Source organism: Carettochelys insculpta, chromosome 22 (assembly GCF_033958435.1).
Source record: "Carettochelys insculpta isolate YL-2023 chromosome 22, ASM3395843v1, whole genome shotgun sequence".
NCBI lineage: Eukaryota > Metazoa > Chordata > Testudines > Carettochelyidae > Carettochelys > Carettochelys insculpta.
The window spans coordinates 9,746,876-9,767,692 of NC_134158.1; the positions used below are offsets into that span (position 1 = coordinate 9,746,876).

The following is a 20,817-nucleotide window of genomic DNA, read 5'->3' on the forward strand; positions in this document are numbered from 1 at the left end:
AACTAGCCCTGCCTCAAGTACATAAAAATGCCCCCCCCTGAACTCGTTCCCATCTACTTGCAAAATAGCAACGAGCCCCCCCCCCCCCCCCCGCCCCCGTCCAAATACTGACTGGCTTGATCTCAATTTCAAGTGGCTCTGCCCCAATCAGAGATTGCTCCGCCTCCAGTAGTGAGCCACTCCTGTGAGCTGGCCCCATCAAGTAACACTGAGCTCCCGCTCTTCCTCAGTAGACCCCACCCCCACCCGCCGAAGCTAAATCCCCTTAACTCTGCCCACCCAGGCAGCATTATTAGGAAGTAAAAACTGCGTAGCAAAAATTTCCCATCTGGGCAATGTCCCCTAGAAAAAGGATTCGAGAGTTACAAAAAAATGCATGTGTGTATGGAGGGGGGGTTTCTTTGCCCCCCCCAATTAATAATTAGTCCACCCACACCCATTTTGGGGAGGGGATGTGACCTTTAACCTTTGGCTGAAGGTAGGCCGGGTGACCTGTTGGTGGCGATAAAGTCCAGGGGGTTTACAGCACCCTCGCTGACTGCAATGGTCTCTCCCAGCACAGTCCCTGTGGGGCAGAGCGCCCCCTGCTGGCAGTAAGGGGAATGGTCTCTCCCAGCACAGTCCCTGTGGGGCAGAGCGCCCCCTGCTGGCAGTAAGGGGAATGGTCTCTCCCAGCACAGTCCATGTGGTGCAGAGCGCCCCCTGCTGGCAGTAAGGGGAATGGTCTCTCCCAGCACAGTCCATGTGGTGCAGAGCGCCCCCTGCTGGCAGTAAGGGGAATGGTTTCTCCCAGCACAGTCCATGTGGTGCAGAGCGCCCCCTGCTGGCAGAAAGGGGAATGGTCTCTCCCAGCACAGTCCATGTGGTGCAGAGCGCCCCCTGCTGGCAGAAAGGGGAATGGTCTCTCCCAGCACAGTCCATGTGGTGCAGAGCGCCCCCTGCTGGCAGTAAGGGGAATGGTCTCTCCCAGCACAGTCCATGTGGTGCAGAGCGCCCCCTGCTGGCAGAAAGGGGAATGGTCTCTCCCAGCACAGTCCATGTGGTGCAGAGCGCCCCCTGCTGGCAGTAAGGGGAATGGTCTCTCCCAGCACAGTCCATGTGGTGCAGAGCGCCCCCTGCTGGCAGTAAGGGGAATGGTTTCTCCCAGCACAGTCCATGTGGTGCAGAGCGCCCCCTGCTGGCAGTAAGGGGAATGGTCTCTCCCAGCACAGTCCATGTGGTGCAGAGCGCCCCCTGCTGGCAGTAAGGGGAATGGTTTCTCCCAGCACAGTCCATGTGGTGCAGAGCGCCCCCTGCTGGCAGTAAGGGGAATGGTCTCTCCCAGCACAGTCCATGTGGTGCAGAGCGCCCCCTGCTGGCAGTAAGGGGAATGGTCTCTCCCAGCACAGTCCATGTGGTGCAGAGCGCCCCCTGCTGGCAGTAAGGGGAATGGTTTCTCCCAGCACAGTCCATGTGGTGCAGAGCGCCCCCTGCTGGCAGTAAGGGGAATGGTCTCTCCCAGCACAGTCCCTGTGGGGCAGAGCGCCCCCTGCTGGCAGTAAGGGGAATGGTTTCTCCCAGCACAGTCCATGTGGTGCAGAGCGCCCCCTGCTGGCAGTAAGGGGAATGGTCTCTCCCAACGCAGTCCCTATGGCGTGGAGCGCCCCCTGCTGGCTGCAGAGGGTTTGTTCATCGCGGCTGTCGATTCATCCCCCGCCCCCCTGGGTCTTGGGGGAGCAGTCAGAGGGGAAGGGGGCGTCTCTAGCCTAGCCACAGCCTGCGGGGGCTGAGTCTGCCCTCCCTCTAGGCCATGTTCTTGCTGGGATTGTACTGGAAGATGAAAGAGAAGGGGCCGGTTGAGCCCCGTCATGGCAGGGCACCTTCAGGACCTGCCCCATCCTTCCGTGATGGGGAGGTGGCTGCTTCTGTTGAGGTTACCGCCGGCAGGATTCATCTGCCGGAAGAGAGAGAGGGGGAAATCAGGAGGGAACGGGAGGAGGAACAGAACCCAGGTGTCCCCTGACCCACTGATCACCGCCCCCCATCTTGGAGCAGAACCCAGGAGTCCTGCCTCCCAGCCCCCCCCTACTTTAACTCACTCCATCTCCTGCGCCCCCCCAGAGCTGGGGGCAGAACCCAGGAGTCCTGGCTCCCAACTCCCCACTTCCCTCCAGCTGTCACCCCACACCTGTCCCAGAGTGGGGTACCGTCAGTGGAAGAACAGTAAAGGATGGGATGCTGGAAGAGAGGGGGGCAGGGCTGTAGCCTTTCTGTGGGGGGCAGCCAGAGCCGGGGTAGGGAGCAGGTGACATCTGAATTGCCAAGGGCAGGATGCAGCTGTTACACAGGGCCCACACCCTGCTGTTCCCCCCAAGTTGGCCACTAGCTGGAGCCCTGCCCGGGGTCAGCAAAGCAAAAGATCCCCCCCTGCAGCGGATGTCTCATAAGCAATTTCCCAGCCTGTTTCATCACCTGCCCCATTCCCTGCAGCACAGCGCCCCCTAGGGAGCCTGCCCCACTCCCTGCCCCCTTCGTGCACCACCAGGGCGAGCGCTGGCTGCTAGGGGAGGGTACCCCCTACTGTTCCCACCCCCCACGAGAGAGCGCCCCTAGAGTTCTCTGAGACTCACCCACGAGGAGGGCTTTGGTCCTGAGGATGCCCGGCAGGCCGCGATGGAGAAGCAGCAGCTCCTCCTCTTCCTCATCCTCCTCCCCGTGGGGGTTGGCACAGGCCGGCACGTCCAACTCCTCGGGGGGCCCGAACTCCTCCAGCAGGGACCCCTCGGACGGGTACTGGAAGGTGCACTCCAGCTGGCTCTCGCTGAACGAGATCTTCAGCTGCAGGGCAAGGGGGAGAAGGATCAAATCAACGGGCCCATCTACCCTGGTATCCCACCTCCCGGCTGGCTGTGCCAGATCAGACCAACAGGCCCATCTACCCCGGTATCCCACCTCCCGGCTGGCTGTGCCAGATCAGACCAACGGGCCCATCTACCCCGGTATCCCACCTCCCGGCTGGTTGTGCCAGATCAGACCAACGGGCCCATCTACCTGGTATCTCGCCTCCCGGCTGGCTGTGCCAGATCAGACCAATGGGCCCATCTACCCCGGTATCCCGCCTCCCAGCTGGCTGTGCCAGATCAGACCAATGGGCCCATCTACCCCGGTATCCCGCCTCCCGGCTGGCTGTGCCAGATCAGACCAACGGGCATATCTACCTGGTATCTCGCCTCCCGGCTGGCTGTGCCAGATCAGACCAACGGGCCCATCTACCCCGGTATCCCGCCTCCTGGCTGGCTGTCCCATATCAGACCAACGGGCCCATCTACCCCAGTATCCCACCTCCCAGCTGGCTGTCTCATATCAGACCAACAGGCCCATCTACCCTGGTATCCCGCCTCCCGGCTGGCTGTGCCAGATCAGACCAATGGGCCCATCTACCCGGTATCTCGCCCCCGGCTGGCTGTCCCATATCAGACCATTAGCCTATGTAGCTGAGTACCCTCCCCTCCACAGCTTGTCACAGTGGGCCTGCTCCATGCCCACCTTCTTTGCATGTGACTCTCCACCAACTTCTGAGCACCCTGCGTCTCAGACCCTGCCATAAGCCACACACTGGGGGTGAGTCCCCAGCTCTAAAAGACCCAACGATAACAAACCAGTGGCTGGATCCCCAGCCCAGCAGAGAGACCCTATGAAAACAAACCCCTCTGCTGGCTCCCAGCGCCATTCAAAGACTCTCCAATAATCCCTGTGCCTATTCCGACGGCGGAAAGACCCTACCATAACAAACCCCCAGCACACAGCCCAGGCAGTGGCAGGAGACCCTACAATAACAGACCTCCCACTCAGCGACTCTCTGGGGGCCCTGTAAGGACAGCAGCAGGCCCCGTTCTGGCTAAGCCCCTGGTGGAGGGCAGCCAGGGAGCTGCCCCGAAGCCCTGGCAGGAGATTAACCCTGCCGGAAATAAGATTAAACACCCCTCCTGCAGAGCAAGACGATTCTCCCAAGGGCGAGAGCATCCACCTTGACCCGGTGCGGCTCGGGTGGGCCACAAATAGCGCAGGGGCCAGGCAGAGATGGGAGGGGGAGCCCTGGAGGCAACTGCGATGCAGCCACCTCTGGGGTGGGGCAGCTGGGGAATGGCACGACGGCGGCGCCGCAGGGCAGGAGCTGAAGGGGGCCTAGCCTCTAGATGTGCCCAGGGGTAGGGGGTGGAGGGAGGCAGGCTGAGTCGTACCCCAGCTTGGCAGGAAAGTGCCCTGGGGAAGTTTTAATGACTGGGCCTGGCTAGGGCTTTGGTTTTCTATAGCAGCCCCCAACTGCTGCCCTGGGGCGTGGGGTGAGGGCCAGGGAGATGCCCCCTCTGGGGAGATTTAGCTGTGGCACAGCCCTGCCCCCAGCACTGGACTGGGGTAGCAGGGGCAGAACCCACTGTGGTGGGACAGTGCCCCCTGGTGAGCCCCCACCCTGCAGCACAGCGCCCCCTACAGCTGTAGTGGGGCCAGGCCTGATGGCCAGGGAAGAGCGCCCCCTAGTGCTGCAGTGGGGCCAGGCCTGACGGCCAGGCCACACCGCCCCCTAGTGCAGTGGGGCCAGGCCTGACCGCCAGGGCACAGCGCCCCCTAGTGCTGCAGTGGAGCCAGGCCTGACCGCCAGGGCACAGCGCCCCCTGGAGAACCCCCGCCCTGCAGCACAGCGCCCCCTAGTGCCCCACTGGGGCATTCCCGGCAGCACGCCCTGTCCTACCCCAACTTCCAGTGGCTTCCCATCTGACCCACACCGGGCCCCCTCCCCCTCCCTCCCCGCGCCATTTGGTGACACGGCCATGCGTGCGCGGCTCGGCTTCTACCGGCACCCGACTCGGTTCCCATGGGAATTAATCCCTTGCTAATCACAATTAACTGGCGGCTCTTAACGAGCGGGGGGAGGGGGGCGAGGGGAGGAAGAAGGGTCATGAGGCCAGCCCCTGACCTCACAGCAGGACCAAGCCCCACAGACCATCTCCGAGCGTTGTCCCTCTCACCTGCTCTGAAATATCTCCAGGGATGGAGGTTCCCCAACGCCCCCCCGGGCAATTTATTCCAGTGTTGAACCACCCGGCCAGTTCGGAAGTTTCTCCGAATGTCCCACCTCCACCTCCCTTGCTCCAGTTGAAGCTGGTTGCTCCTTGCCCTGTCCTCAGAGGCCCAGGAGAACCATTTTTCTCCGTCCGCCTTGAAACCCCCTTTTAGGTGCTTGAAAAACCGCCGTCCCCTTCCCCCAGCCCCATCTCTTGGAAACCGCTCTCAGCTGCTGGCTGCTGGCTGCTTGAGCGCGTGGCCGCAGGTTCACCGTCCCTTCCCCACACCCTCGCGTGTCTGAATTCGGCCTCCATCGCGGCGCACGGCTCTTATGACCTGGGGCCGTGTCTAGAGGGCCGGGGGGGGCGGTGGTCACAGCAGGAGATTCCTGGCTATTTCTGGAGGTCGGGTTACCCTATAAAAAAGAGACACGCCCCCCCGCGAGGGAGCGAATGTGCGACAGCATCCACCGACTTGTACTGTATTAATGTGTTGCTGGAGATTAGGCCAGGGCTTGGCAACCAAAATAGCCAGAAGAGCCGTTTTTTCCCCCTTTGTTAAAAAAAAAACTCAATCATTCAAGAGCCGCAATGCCCCCTCAGTGCGGAACCTCCTGCCCTGCTTTTCGGAGCCCCTGTTTTAAGACGCACGCACACACACTGGTTTATAATGTGATGCTCCGTGGCAGGAGGCTCACAAACTTTTTTCGTCGTCTATTTCCTCGCACTTTCCGCGTGCGTTTGCACCAGCGCCCTCCTGACTTCCGCTCCTGAACCGGCTCCCTCGGGAGGACGCTGGGGGAGTTAGCCAACGTTTCGAGATCGCGGACCGTTGGCCGTTTAGATCCGAGGTCTTCGTTGCTTGGCTTTTAGGCGGTCACCGTTTATGAAAAATAACCAGGAGGTATTGGGGCGGGGGGTTAATTTTACAATTGTAGTGGGAGGAGCCACAAAGAAGTCCTTCAAAAGCTGCAGGTCGCAGAGTCCTGGTCTAGTGGGAAACAACACGAGCTGGAGAAGTGGGTCTGTCCCATGAAAGGTCGTCACCGAATCAATCGTTTTGTTAAAGTGCTACGGTTCTGCTGTTTTCTTTTGTTGGGGTACAGACTAACCCGGCCACCTCTCTGTTACTATAAGACAACGTGAGATGGTCAATACCGATACAGACACAGTTCCTCTCAGGGGTGTCCTCTTTTTGAAAGGTCAAGCACGGTGGTCCTACTGGAAGGCCATGGGTCAAACCCAGAAGGTCATGGGCCCGGTTGGGAGACTTCAACCCATTTCATGCTCAGTCTGGGCGGTCCTGGCCTGGTGATCCTTGCAAGAAGGGTTCTGGTGTCTGCTCCCCAGCAAAACAGTGCGGCGTGAAGACCCATGAGAAGGAGGAAGTGGAGGTGAGAAGCCGGGAGGGTGGAAAGAACCCACCGGCCGGAGAGGAAAGGGGTGAAACACACAGCAGAAAGGGCCTCTCCCACTTTCCTCTTCCCCGGCCGCTCTCTGGCTCCATCTCTCCTCCTCCGCCAGCTGCCGGGGCCCCACCCCTCTGTCCTCCCCCAGCCCCAGCTCTGGAATGTGCCTGAATCATTCCCTCCGCTGCCTGGCTCCTAAATAAGGCCTGGTTGGCCCAGGCGGGAGGCGGGGGGGGACGGGGGCGAAATCCAGCTGCCGTCCAGCTCAGCATGGGTGAGCCCAGAGACTCCCGACCCCGCTCCGGCTGCTGGCTCCAGCTGCAGCAGGGCACCTGCCCTTCTCGCCTGCCCTGGAAACTAGACCCCGTCTCTGTAGGACCTCACCCCGAGGCCGTTCCGAGGCACAGCCCTCCGGAAACGGCCTGAAATCTCCCAGCCAGGCCCGTGACCTTCTGGATTTGGCCCCTTGGAGCTTCCAGAAAGGGCCGTGAATCTCCAGATGTAACCCAAGAGCCTCTAGACGTGGCCCAGGGGCCTCCAGAAATGACCACGACGCTCGAGACTGGCCCCACAGCCTTCCAGAAAGGGCCGTGAATCTCCACATGCAACCCAAGAGCCTCTAGACATGGCCTACAGCCCCCCAGACTGGGCCCCTACAGCCCTCCAGAAATCACCCTCTATCTCCAGACTGGGCCCGTGGCCCTCCGGACATGGGCCACAACAGAAATGGCCCTGACTATCCAGATAGGGCCCACCCACCCTCCAGGACACCAACTGCTGTTCCAGAGCAGGGGTGTCTCCAGCGTTTTCTCTGGAACGCTTTTCTGGAGGCACCTTCGCTCTGGGTTGCCTGAGCCCCTCTGTCCAAACCTGCCCCCGTGGCTTTCCTCATAGGCCTTTCTCTCTGCCTGAGCGTGGAGGGAGGAAGGTATCTATCTACCCACCTTATCTATCCCCATCCACCCCATCTGTCTGTCCCTATCCATCCATCCAGTCTATCTATCCATCCCCACCACCGCTTCTGTCTAGCTATCTATCCATCCCCGTCCACCCCATCTGTCTATTCCCATCCATCCATTCTATCTATCGTCACCTGCCTGTCTGTCCCCACCACCCCCTCTATATCTATCTATCCCTGGTTCCACGCGCCCAGCATGAGCTCTCTCTCTCTCTCTCGCTCTCTCCCCCACTCCGCCATCCTCAGCTGTCTCCGAGAGGCAGAAAAGCAAAGCTCTACCCAAGCCTCTCCCAACAGGCCAGTGGCCAAGGCAAGGAGAGAAACGTAGGGTCCTGAGCCCCACTCCAGGCCCACATCCCCCGGGAACAAACTGGCCCCCTCCCCGGCAAAGCGCTCGAGGGGTTCCTGTTATTCCCACGTGGGGGAGCAGCGTCCCCCCGTTTCAGTCCAGATGGGCAGCAGGGGAGGCCTTGAGGGTAGTCCCCTCCTTCCAGGATCCCCCCTCCTTTTCCCATGACCCCCACACCGGGGTAAGGGGGCCTTCCCCCTCTCAGGGGCACCGGCTCCCGGCCAGGTGGGAATTAGCTGCAGGAAGAGAGGGGCTATTTGGGGAACAGCCGGTGAAGCTCTTATACCGAAGGGCATTAACGCCGGCCGGGCTCACCCAGTTCTTGGCTTATCCCATAATAGCCCCTGCGGTGCCGTTATCTGGGTCTGGCCTGGTTCAGGGGCGCCCGAGCAGCTGGGTGGGCGATGGCTCAGCCGGGGGTCGGCACGAGGAAGGGACAGATGGCAAACCTGGGGATGGGACCCAGGAGTCCTGCCTCCCCCTCCCCACCACTGTTCTAACCACTACACTCCGCTACCCTCTCCCAGAGCAGGGGCTGGGACGCAGGAGTCCTGCCTCCCCACCCTGCCCCCCACCAGCTGCTCCGCACGAGCATAACCACTTCCTGAATGGGTGCCGGCTGCCCGGGCCTTCGGCTGACACAGACCCAGCTCCGTCCGCCCTGCACGCTCCCCGCTTCCTGTTTTCGACAGGGCCGCAGCACGGCGGGAGGGCGGGAAGGGCTGCCGGCTGCTCCCCTGCACATGCCTTTTGCCCGGGAGGGCTGCAGCCCTGCTCCGGGGGGCCGGGGCCGGGGGCCCGCTGGTGTGGGGGGCGCTGGCGCTGCTGGGGGCTGAGCCGAGACCGGACAAACTCGTGACGCCTGCGCAGGAAGGATCGAGGCCAGAACCAGTGCCCTGGGGGGGGGGCAGGAAGCCCTGGCCCAGCCCCCACCCCAGGGGGACAGAAGGGCCCTGTAGCCTTCCCCCTGAGGCCCCCGGGAGGTGATGCAGGGACCCTGGCTCACGGCCGGGGGGTGGGGGGGGAGAGGAAGTGTTGAAGTGCCCCCCCATGGTAACCGTGGCAACCTCGTCAAGGTTGACCTCAGCGTTTTTTAACAACTTCCCCTGGAAAAAACCCGCCGGTGGCTTCCGCCAGTGAACGGCCCCCTCCCCCATCACTCCCCTGCCTCCCCGTCACACCCCTCCTTCCACATCCCCTCCCCCATCACTCCCCTGCCTCCCCGTCACACCCCTCCTTCCACATCCCCTCCCCCGTCACACCCCTGCCTCCCCGTCACACCCCTCCTTCCACATCCCCTCCCCCGTCACCCCCCCCCAGCAGTCTGGGCTCCCAGCCCCCTGCTCTAACCACCAGCCCCCACTGCCCTCCCAGTGCCGGGGAGAGAACCCAGGAGTCCTGGCTCCCAGCCCCCTGCTCTAACCACCAGCCCCCACTGCCCTCCCAGTGCCGGGGAGAGAACCCAGGAGTCCTGGCTCCCACGCCCACGCCTACCTCCCATCTAACTCGCTAGACCCCAGCCCTTCCCAGAGTGGGGAACAGACCCCAGGAGTCCTGCCTGCTGGCCCCCCTGCTCTGACCACTTGGGAATGCTGCCCCTGGCCAAAGGCAGTTGTACTCAGCAGGCAGGAGGGACTGTGGGCCAGCAGCAAGCAGATGCCCCTAAGGCCGTGTGCCCCAGATCCTCCTCTGAGTGACTGACCTCAGTGGGGAGGGAGCCCAGCCTGGCACTCCCCCAGCGCATTCACCCTCCTGGCCCCCGGCCACTGGCAGGAGCGTGCCAGGAAAGGACAAAGTGACATGGAGAAGCAGCCAAGGTCTGGGCGACTAGACAAGAGCTGCATGGGGGCGAGTGAGGGGCAGGGGTTATGGGGCGCGGTGGCGGTACAGGCCAGGCCCAACGGAAAGACGCCCAGGTGGGCAGCAGGAGAGACGGATGGGACAGAAGGGAAGACAAACAGAGCCGCAGACAGATTTATACACAGGGAACTGAAATTTCTCACCGGCCTCCCACTCAGCTCTACCCACTGGGCCCCACTTCCCTCCAGCTGCATAGAATCATAGAAGAGTAGGGCTGGAAGGGACCTCAAGAGGCCATCGAGTCCAGCCCCCTGCCCTCATGGCAGGACCAAGCACTTTCTAGACCGTCCCTGAAAGCCACCTATCTAACCTCTTCTTAAATATCTCCAGTGATGGAGATTCCACCACCTCCCTTGGCAATTCGTTCCAGTGTTTGATCACCCTGACAGTTAGGAACTTTTTCCTAATGTCCAACCTGAACCTCCCCTGCTGCAATTTCAGTCCATTGCCTCTTGTTCTACCCTCAGAGGCCAAAAAGAACAAGTTCCCTCCCTCTGCCTTATGACACCCTTTTAGATACCTGAAAACCGCCATCATGTCCCCCCTCAATCTTCTCTTTTCCAAACTAAACAAGCCCAATTCTTTCAGCCCTTCTTCACAGGTCGTGTTCTCTAGACCTTTGATCATTCTCGTCGCTCTCCTCTGGACCCTCTCCAATTTCTCCACATCCTTCCTGAACTGCGGTGCCCAGAACTGGACACAATACTCCAGCTGAGGCCTCACCAGCGCAGAGGAGAGCGGGAGAATGACTTCTCGTGTCTTGTTCACAACACACCTGTTAATGCATCCCAGAGTCATGTTTGCCTTTTTCGCAACAGCATCTACACCTCAGCGCTTTGGAAATCAGGTCGAAAGAGCGGGGGGATTCTTTCGAAAGCGGGCAGCCTCCCCCTCGCAGGAGGCAGCAGCCCATGATTCGAAATCGATATTAAGGCAGGGAAGAGCGTTGTTTCGAAAGAAGCCGTAACAGCACCCCAGGGCGCTATTTGGAACCAGCACTCGGGGTCCGGCAATGCTAGCTGGAAAGCGCCAGGTGCGACCTCGAAATGCACTTCGGTGGCCGTGGTACTTCGAAAGAGGGTATTTCCAAATGGGCGTTTCAAAATACCGCTGTCGTGTAACCGTAGCCTCCCAGAGCCAGAAGTAGAACCCAGGAGTCCTGGCTCCCAGCCTGGCTGCTCTAACCATTACACCCCACTCCCCTCCCAGAGCTGGGCACGGAACCCAGGAGTCCTGGCTCCCAGCCTGGCTGCTCTAACCATTACACCCCACTCCCCTCCCAGAGCTGGGCACGGAACCCAGGAGTCCTGGCTCCCAGCCTGGCTGTTTTAACCATTACACCCTACTCCCCTCCCAGAGCTGGGCACGGAACCCAGGAGTCCTGGCTCCCAGCCTGGTTGCTCTAACCATTACACCCCACTCCCCTCCCAGAGCTGGGCACGGAACCCAGGAGTCCTGGCTCCCAGCCTGGCTGCTCTAACCCACTGGAGACCCCCACTTCCCCTCTCTCCTCCTCTCAGAGCTGGGGATAACCCTCCAAGCTCCCATTCGCACCCCTCTAAGCCTGTCCTGTCCCCCCTCAGACACGCCTTGGGGTGCACCCTCTCGGCCCAGCGGCGCGGCTGTAACTCAGGCTGAGCCTCCAGGCTGCTGGCGCCGGTTCAGCTCCCGCCCCCACAGCTCAGCAGGTCCAGGAGAGGACAGGAAGGAGCTTCTTGCATGGGCCTGAGCAGAACTTCCTCTGTGGCCTGAGGGCTCAGCCCCAGGGCAGTGAGCGAAGGAGGCAGCGACCAGGCCGGCCAGCCAGCAGGGCCCATCTCTCTGGGCCAAAGGGGCCCTGCCTGCGTGGGCGTGATAAGCCGGGCAGAAACCACACCGCCCCCCCCGGCAGATAACGAGCTGTTTCTGGTGAAACTCCGCCAGAGCTGGATGAAAAACCCAAGCGGGACTCCGCCCTCCAGGGGGGGTCACAAAAGGACCATGCAAGGAGGACGGTGCCGGGCGCTGGGCCTGGGGAAGGGGGCTTGATTCCCTTCCGGCCTCCCTCCAGCTGGGTTCTAGAGCAGCCCCATCACCTCGCCGGGTTCTAGAGCCGCACCCGGCTTCCCTGTAACCCTGTGTTCTAGAGTGCCGGCCTGAGCCCCGGCGCCGTGCTCTAGAACGGCAGACCCCCGCTTCGACTCCCTCCGTACCTCTCTAGAGTGCCAGGCCCTCTGTACTCTGCCTAGAGCAACAGCCTCACCCTCCTGGTCTAGAGCTTCGAGAGAGGAAAGGCTCCCTCTTCCCACCCAACAACGGGAGGAAGGGTGCTTTCGAAGACGGGGCTTGCTCTCGAAAGGGCAGCGTCTCCGCCGCCTTGCTCCTTCCGAAAGAAGCTCTTTCGGAAATGAGAATACGCAAACGAGGTGCCGACCATGCAAATTTACACTGCGCTTGCGTTTCCATTTCCCTCGTTTGCACACCTCTTCTCGAACGAGGAATGCAAGCGTAGACGCAGCCTTGCAGTCCTAGTGTGCAGTGATTCGAGAGACGGCGAGACAGATGCATACGGCGGTGAGCTGGAGGGATAGATGCATGCGCCGACAAGAGAGAAAGAGACAGAAGGAAGTCAAATACCATCCTACTTTTTAAAAGTTCATTGCCTACTTTCGAGCCACGCAATATTTACCTTGCAATTCCGGCCCATTATCATGGAGTACTTCAGTAATTTAATACTCCTGCGATCCGAAACTGTAGACGACAGTTTAATTGTTCTCTGGCTTTCAGAGCCCCTTCCTGTATAACACAGCAGCATTGCAACGGAACAGGGATCTATCACTTTCTCACACCTCCTCTACCTCAAATCCGTGTTTCTCAACCTTTTTTTAACCAGTACCCCTTTTTAAAAGTATTACCAGCCCCCTCCGACTTCTCCCGGGCAACCCCAGTTAGAAGGTCATCTCCGGTCGGGCAACAAGTGCCACTGAACCTGTCCAAATCATCGTCCCCTTTGCAGGAGTCAGCTCTGTTTTGCATCCCGTCCAGTTACACCTCACTGAAAAATGACTGACGAAAACCCGCAAAAACGTGACAGTAACTGACTGCGGTGCTGTAATATTTTCCCTGCACCCTCCTTGGAGTAAGCTTGAGCACCACTTCAGCAATTCATAACGAGCGCTTACTCTAGCACTCGGTAGTAATTTGAGCGACACTGCAGAGGTCACGCTTTCTGACAGCGTCGGACTGCAGGCGTGTGACCTCTCTGACAGTCACTCGAGAACGCGGTAATTTGCCAAGGTTGTTCCTCTGGAGCACTCCAGGCATTTGGAGCAAGGCTGTGCGCCTTCACAACCGTTCGGATGGTGTTAATTCTCGAGTGCTCTGGCACTTCGCAGTACCTACGAGCAGTGTTTCGTTTTCTAGAAAAAACGGTGCTGGGACTCAGCTGCGAGATCTGCGGTGGGGGAACCCTGCAGCTGGGGGCAGCTGGGGGCTGCAGAGCCCTGCCAGCAGCCTTAGCCGTGGGAACCCTGACCAGGGAGGAAAATGTTGCCAGAGCCCTGTTCTGGTGTGTTCCTCCAGAAAAAGAGCCCTGCCTATGAGCAATAGTACAGGCAATGTTCTTCTAGCCCTTGCATGGAATGGTGGTACTAGAATAGTAACAGAGAAGTTGCTGTGTTGTAAGTTAAACAGGGAGATGCACATCTCAGAGAGCTGGAAAGGACCTTGGCTGGACTAAGCACTATCCTTTTTTTTTTGGCAAATCAATTTGCCCCAGATCCCTAAATGCCCCCCTTGAGGGCTGAACTAACCACGCGGAGTTCAGCAGACCACTGAGCTATCCCTCCCCCTGACTGAACAGCCCAGTAACACTTGCAAGACCAACAGCATCCTTTATGAAGTGATCACCCACTGCTTCAGATCAGTAGCCTTTCCAGTCCAGACTGCTATCCATCTGAAGAAGTGGGTCTGCCCCACACAAACTCATCACCTAATGAATTATTTTGTTACTCTTTAAAGTACTACAGGACTGCTGGTTTGTATTGGTAGTTGCTAGAGTACGCCAGAGTAATTGTATTAATACCAGAGTAAAGTTAAGTGTATCACAAACTGTTACACTCAATACTCTGCAGTATGCTTGAGCCGTGCCACAAGAAACCAACAGTCTGGTAGCCCCTTCTTCTAAAATGTTATCCTATTTACTCTTCAATACTAGAGCAATTTACAAGTCGCAAGGTCTGTTACTCTCAAGTACTCCAGTAACTTTCCGCGGCCAAACAGTACGGGCGAGTATTTTGTAGTATTTTTACTGTCCGAACCCCGCATTCTAGACTCCTACGTTACTCACAAACGATACTCGTCTACGAGATACTTGCCGAAGTTTCTCTGCTCAAGAATGCCTCCTAAGCAGCAAGAGCTAGGACCACCGAATCGGGTACACAGCTTCCTCTGAGCGTAACGGAAAGCAAGGCCAGGGTTTGGCTGTGCCAGGAAAATGGGATGTGCCTGGGATGGGATGGTTGTTCACAAACCGTACAGAAAAGAGACAGCTACGCCAGGCGGCTGAAAGAGGCTGCCGGGGGAGTGGGGGGTGTCCCTATTTCTCAGGGCTGCCCCATCTCTGAGCCTCCCCCTCCAGGTGCCCTTTATGGAGGTTGGTGGCGGGGTGCTGAGGCCTTCAGATCTACCCCAGCCAGGGGACACGCACCCCTTTCTCAGCTGTGCCCTCTGGAACGGCAGCAGCCATGGGGAGCTGCGTCTCCTCTGACCCCAAGCTGTTGCAGCAAGAGAAGCCTGGGTCTGTCCTCTCTCTCTTTCCAGGGCAGCGGAATCCCGAACCCTCCAGCCCCAGCCCCACCTTCCAGCAATGACTGCAAGAAAGAAAACCAGCAATTAATTGCGATACGGAGCCAAGCAACCCCAGAGAATCTAGAACAGTGGTTCCCAACTTTTCCTATAGTGCAGAACCTTGATCACCCCCCAAATCATTCACAGACCCTCAGTCACCCCCAGACCATTCACAGACCCCCATCAAAGTGAATTCCCGCCGCCACGGACTCTTCATTCAGTGAAAAAGCCAGCCCCGCATAGATTTTCGGGCAGCCTTTCCTAACACAATGGGAAGAGACTGAATTTAAAAGCAACCATTTATTGGAACGTTGCATTTTAGAAAACTGATTTTCTAGGATAATTTTTATTTCTCTTTTCTTTTTCCTACGGACCCCCTGCAATTCCCTCGCAGATCTCCAGGAGTCCCCGGACCCCAGGTCAGGAATCGCTGGTCTAGTTTACTAGATAGTACTACAGGTTGAACCTCTCTAATCCGGCATACTCTCTTGTCCGGCAACCTCCGTAATCCGGCATGGTTTTAGTTAGCCCGTGCGTCCTAGAAAGTCTGTTTCCAGCCACCAGGCCTGGCTCTCAGCACTCTGGGCCGTTCTGGAGCTGAAATTTACCCCAAATGTCTTCTGAGAGCCCAGTGAGCCGTGGAAGTGTTGGTAATGCACTAGGCCATATGGAACTCCCGTGGTCTGGCAAATCCTCGGTGAGGTCCCAAGGGTGCCGGAGAAGAGAGATTCAACCTGCAGTGTTGGGATCTGTTCCTCTCAGATCCTCCAGAACGTCAAAGCTGTTACTCTAGGTTTTTCCTTGAATGGGAAGGACATATTTTCCCAGCCACCTCCAGGCCAGCAGGGCTGTCCCTGGGGCACGGCTTCATAGCACCAACGTCATCAAAGAGCCATTTCTGGGGCCAGGAAGCTGGGCAGAGTCTACTCTGGCCGCAAAAATGCCACTGACACACTGCCACAAAGTTGAGCCAGGGATGCCTTTCGCCTAGCGACTGCCTCTGCTAAATGATCCCCTTATGTGACAAAGAACAGACCAGCCAGTGTGTTCGCCAGGGCATCTGGCCGGAGGGCATTCCCCAGACCCCGAGATGGGTCACTCGAGTAAAAAGACTTTTGTGGATCCTTTCTGGTGCCCCCTCCCCGCCTGCTGCTGGGTGCCTGGCCTGGCCCTGGCACGGATCCTCGGTGAGAGGGCTCCCGGGCTCACCCCATCTCTCAGCCTCTCCACTGAGCCTGCCTGCGATTTCACGAGCAGCTGAGGCCAGACCAACTCATTGCATCCCAGGGCTGGGGAACTGGAGCCAGCTGTAAACCCAAGCCGGGTGACACCCAAAGCAGCTGGGAGGTGAGGAATGGGCCATGGGCCCTGTCTCACCTAGGGGGCACCAGCACTGACCCAACCCCAGTCTGGGGGGCTGGGACATGGGGGTTTTCCCTCCCGGAGGAGCCAGCTGACCCCAACAGAAGACGCAAACTCAACCGCCCTCGTTCCGCTGTCAACGACCATCTGCCCCTCCTCTAGCGCCGCGAGAACCATATGGGAATGCTCCTCGCGGACCCCACGACAAGCCCCGCCCCCCCACGTGCGCGATATCCCTGGCCCACGAGGGCCAGACACCACCCCACGGATGCTGGGCTCAGGCGGGCGGGTGGAGGTGCCTGCCAGGTTGGCGTGCCCGGGTTGGGCACAGCGGTAGACACTTGGACAGGGAGGGGAAGGAGTAAGGGGGGGTGGAGGTGTGGGGGGAATAAAACGAGGGCGGGGGATAGGAGGGAGGGGTGAGAGAAAGGGGGAACAAAGCAGGAGAAAGAAAGAAAGAAAGATCTAAGGCTACATTTACACTAGCAAGTTCCTTTGAAAAAAGCCAGGCCTTTTCCCAAAGCACCTGGGGAGCATTTACACACAAAACACGCCCTTCTAGTCTGAAAGCAAAACACTGCGGGACTTTTTTCAGCGGCCCTCGTCCACTGCCAGAGGCGGAACAGTGCTTGTTTCCAAAAGATCCTTTCAGGAAAAAAAAATCGCAGACGCCCCGGGGGCCCTTTTTTCGAAAGATCGGTCCTCACGGCGCCGGAGTTTTTGATCCCTGCCCCGTTCTTCCGAAAGAGAGGAGGCTGCTTGGCCGCTCTCTATCGGAAGAGCGGTGCGGTTTTTTCCCCACCCGCTTTTTTGCGTGTGGACGCGATCTTTCAGACGAAGGGGGTTTTTGGAGAGCTCTTCTGAAAGAACTTCTTCGAAAGAATGCTGTAGTGTAGATGTAGCCCAAAAAGAAAGAAAATTAAAAATCTAGGAAAGAAAGAAGAAGAAAGAAAGAAAATTAAAAATTAAGAAAGACAAAAAGATCTAAAGTTTGAAAGAAAAAAGAAAATTAAAAACCTAAGAAAGAAAGAAATTTAAAATCTAAGAAAGAAAAAGGAAATTAAAAATCTAAGAAAGAAAGAAAGAGTAAAAAAGAAAGAAAAAGAAAATTAAAAATCTAAGAAAGAAAAAGAAAATTAAAAATTTAAGAAGACAAAAAGATCTGAAGTTTGAAAGAAAGAAAGAAAATTAAAATCTAAGAAAGAAAGAAAGAAAAAAATTAAAATTCGAAGACAGAAAGAAAAGGAAGCAGAGCAAAAAATGGAAGAAAGGCAAGACAGGTGCTAAGGCAGGGGAAGAATGAAGCGGCTGAGAAAGGGCGGAAGGACAGAGAGGGAGGGAAAGAAGAAGGCGGCAGGGCGAAAGCCAGGCTAAGAAAGCCAGGAGGTGGGAGACAGGAGCGCGAAGCAGAGAGCGCAGGAGGAAGCTGGGCGGCTGAGGAGGGACGGGCGAGGAAGGCTCCGGTACCTTTTTCCGGTGGGGGGTCGTTCTTGGCCAGGCAGGATCTGGCCAGGGACAGGTAGCCTCCGATCACCTCGATCTCCTCTGCCGTCGGGTAGCGCTTCTTTACTGGGGCTCCGGGTGCCTTCTCGGGGGCCGCAGGGCCTTCCATGCCGTTCTCCACGGCCGGCGCCGGAGCCTTGCGGGGGTTGATGGTGATGGTGTTCCCGCTGCGGCGTTGCACGGCCGGGTGAGGCAGGGCGGTGGGGCCCCCCAGCTCCCGGGGCCCCCGGCCCCCGCGCCTCATGGCCTCCCCCTGGGCCGGCTCCTCGGGGCTGGCCGGGAGGGGAAGTGGCTGGCGGCTCGGGGAGCAGGAGAGGAAATGGAGGCCGGAGAAGTGCTGGTTTCCTGACGAGCCTCGGTGAGGTCGGGGGGAGGGGAAGCGGCCGCCCGGCGCGGCACCACCACGAAGGAGTTGCGGGAGTGGAGGCGCAGGCTGGCCAGGGCTTTGGCCTGGGCTTCGGTGTCCAATATGGCATCGATGGGTGGGCCTGAGGCGGCCTCGAATTCTCCCCTGCTCCCCCGGTCCCGGGAGGCGGCCTCTCTGCCCGGCAGGCCCGGTAGCACCACGCCTGAGCCACCGCCTCCGTTGCGCCTCTCCGGTGAGGCGGCTTCTCCAGCCAGCGGGCCCGGGCCCCACGGCCAACGTGGCACCGCCAAGCCGGGCTCCCGGCTCTGGGGCGGTGGCTGGGAGGCCCAGCCCAACCGGCACCGGGTTACCGCCAGGCCTAGCTCCCCACTCCGGTGTGGCGGCGGCTGGGAGGCCCGGCCCGACCGGCACCGGGCTACCGCCAGGCCGGGCTCCCCACTCCGGTGCGGCGGCGGCTGTGGCTGGTAGATTTGGCGTCACCGCGTCACCGCCAGGCCGGGCTCCTGGCTCCGGTGAAGCGGCTTCTCGGCCTCTCAGTCCTGGCCCCACGGCACAGCCATCACGTTTCGACCCCTTTTCCGGCGAGGCGGCCTCTGTGCCGGGATGCCCTGGCACCGCCGCCAATGTGCCGGCACCACGCCCGGCTCTCCTGTCCGGTGAATTGGCATCCCTGCTCTGAGGGCCACCGGGGCTGCTGCTTTCCCTCCTGGCTCCCCTCTCCGGTGAGGCAGCCTCCTTGCCCCACACTCTGCCGGTGGGTGAGCGCCGCGGCGGGCTCTCTGGCCGGGCCTCGGACCTGGCTTCGAACTGGCTGCGGTAGGAAGCCACGGTGAACGGCAACGGCGAGGGGGGCCAGGCCCGGCAGGTCGCGGGGTGGGCTGGGGGTGGCGTCGCGACACCGGGCCGAGCCGGCGGCTTTCCTCGACCCTGGGGGGCGCTCGTAGGAGCCGTCGGCGAGGTTCTCGGTGCTGAGGGACCGGACTGGCCGCGGGGGCGGCTCCTCCTGGCTGAAGCGGCTCAGCAGCCGGCTGACGCGGCCGCGGTGCTGCAGGGGGTGGCCCGGCCGGCCGTCGGCCTCGCCGTGGCCCTGGCCAAAGGAGTTGAGGTCTTCCACGCTGCGGCTGAGGGCCGACTTGACAATGAAGACTTCCCCGGCACGGATCTCGGTCACGCTGCCGCCACGCCGGGCCAGCAGCTCGTTGAGGGACTCCACGCTGCCGGATTTGGCCTCGGCCGCCACCGCCGCTCCCGGCACCGACTCAATGATGATGACATTGTCGGCCTGGAGAGTTCTCACCCCGGGCCGTTGGCTGTACAGCTCTGCCAAGGGCTTGGCCCTGGGGCCGGCTGGCTCGGCCTCAGGCATCACCATCTCCTTGAGCCGCTTTTCCAGCTGGATGAAGGGGTTCTGGTGCACTGGCCCGATCTTCTCCTGAAGGACGGCGCTCTCCTGCGGGCTGGGCAGCCCTGGCCCGGCTGAGGCAGCTCCGGCACCGCCACCCTCCGGCTCCGAAAAGGAGGCCCCGGAGCCCTGCTTGGCCCGGCGGCGTTCAATGATTTCTCGCTTCCAAGCCGGCATCTTGGCCATGCGGTCCTGCTGCTCCTGCTCCCGGCGACGTGCCTCCTCCTCGTCCTTCCGCTTCCGCTCCAGCAGCTGCAGCTTCCACTCGGGCAGGGCCGGGGCCGATGCCATCCTCAGGCCAGGCAGCTGGGGAAAGGTGTGAGAAGGAGAAAGAGGAGGGACGGTTGGATATATAGGTAAGAGGGCGAAGGCCAGGGATGGAGTTTGAAGGACAGGCCGGTGGACGTAGAGAGGAACGGAGGGATGTGTAAGAGGATGAAGACCAGGGATGGAGCTTGAAGGACAGGCCGGTGGATGTAGAGAGGGGATGGAGGGATGTGTAAGAGGATGAAGACCAGGGATGGAGTTTGAAGGACAGGCCGGTGGATGTAGAGAGGGGATGGAGGGATACGTAAGAGGGCAAAGGCCAGGAATGGAGTTTGAAGGACAGGCCGGTGGATGTAGAGAGGGGATGGAGGGATGTGTAAGAGGATGAAGACCAGGGATGGAGTTTGAAGGACAGGCCGGTGGACGTAGAGAGGAACGGAGGGATGTGTAAGAGGATGAAGACCAGGGATGGAGCTTGAAGGACAGGCCGGTGGATGTAGAGAGGGGATGGAGGGATGTGTAAGAGGATGAAGACCAGGGATGGAGTTTGAAGGACAGGCCGGTGGATGTAGAGAGGGGATGGAGGGATACGTAAGAGGGCAAAGGCCAGGAATGGAGTTTGAAGGACAGGCCGGTGGATGTAGAGAGGGGATGGAGGGATGTGTAAGAGGATGAAGACCAGGGATGGAGCTTGAAGGACAGGCCGGTGGACGTAGAGAGGAATGGAGGGATGTGTAAGAGGATGAAGACCAGGGATGGAGCTTGAAGGACAGGCTGGTGGACGTAGAGAGGGGATGGAGGGATGTGTAAGAGGATGAAGACCAGGGATGGAGTTTGAAGGACAGGCCGGTGGATGTAGAGAGGGGACGGGGGGATACGTAAGAGGGCAAAGGCCAGGGATGGAGTTTGAAGGACAGGCCGGTGGACGCAGGGAGGGGACGGGGGATAGTTTAAGAGGACGCAGAGGAGGGGTATCGAGAGCGTGGAGCAGGGCACAGGGTGTCAAAGGAGGAGGGGAGCCAGCCAGGGCCTGGGAGGAAGAGCTGGCAAGGGGGAAGGTGAGGCCAGAGGGAGGGAGAGGAGGGCGGAGAAGGCGCGGGAGAAGGGAGAGAGAGGGGCTGAGGGGAGAGAGGAGGAAGGAGGGTGGGCAGAGCCGGCAGAGAGACCCAGGGGCTCCCAGCTCCCCGCCGGCCCCGGCTCTGCAGGAAGAGAAAGGGGGGAAAAAAATAGAAAAGATGAAAAAATAAATCCCCAACGTTCGGCCTGGGCCATTTCCGGAGGGGGTGGGCCCTGCTCGCCCCAGCCGCCCGCTTGCCAGCCCCGCACGCACGCGGCTGGGGATGCCAGAGCCCCCTGGGACCCAGGAGTCCAGGAGGAAGGGAGCAGGGGCAGATCAGGTGGCTGAGCAATGGAACCCAGGAGTCCGGGGTGTGCGTGGGGTGGGGTGGGAGGGCAAAGAGCTGCACTTCAG

At 59.7% G+C, this 20,817-nt stretch overlaps 1 protein-coding gene across 1 annotated transcript; it reads right to left on the bottom strand.

Annotated features, from left to right (window-relative positions):
* Nucleotides 1–103: 103 nt before the first annotated feature.
* Nucleotides 104–20,345, bottom strand: PPP1R18 (protein phosphatase 1 regulatory subunit 18; the record flags this gene model as incomplete). The annotated part of the gene is given in 7 exon segments (XM_075016840.1): nt 104–1,933; nt 2,610–2,817; nt 17,275–17,289; nt 17,291–17,625; nt 17,628–17,924; nt 17,992–18,526; nt 18,528–20,345. Coding segments are annotated over 7 exon segments (3,228 nt in total), but the record flags the coding sequence as incomplete, so codon positions are not given.
* Between the last annotated feature and the right edge of the window lie 472 nt (nt 20,346–20,817).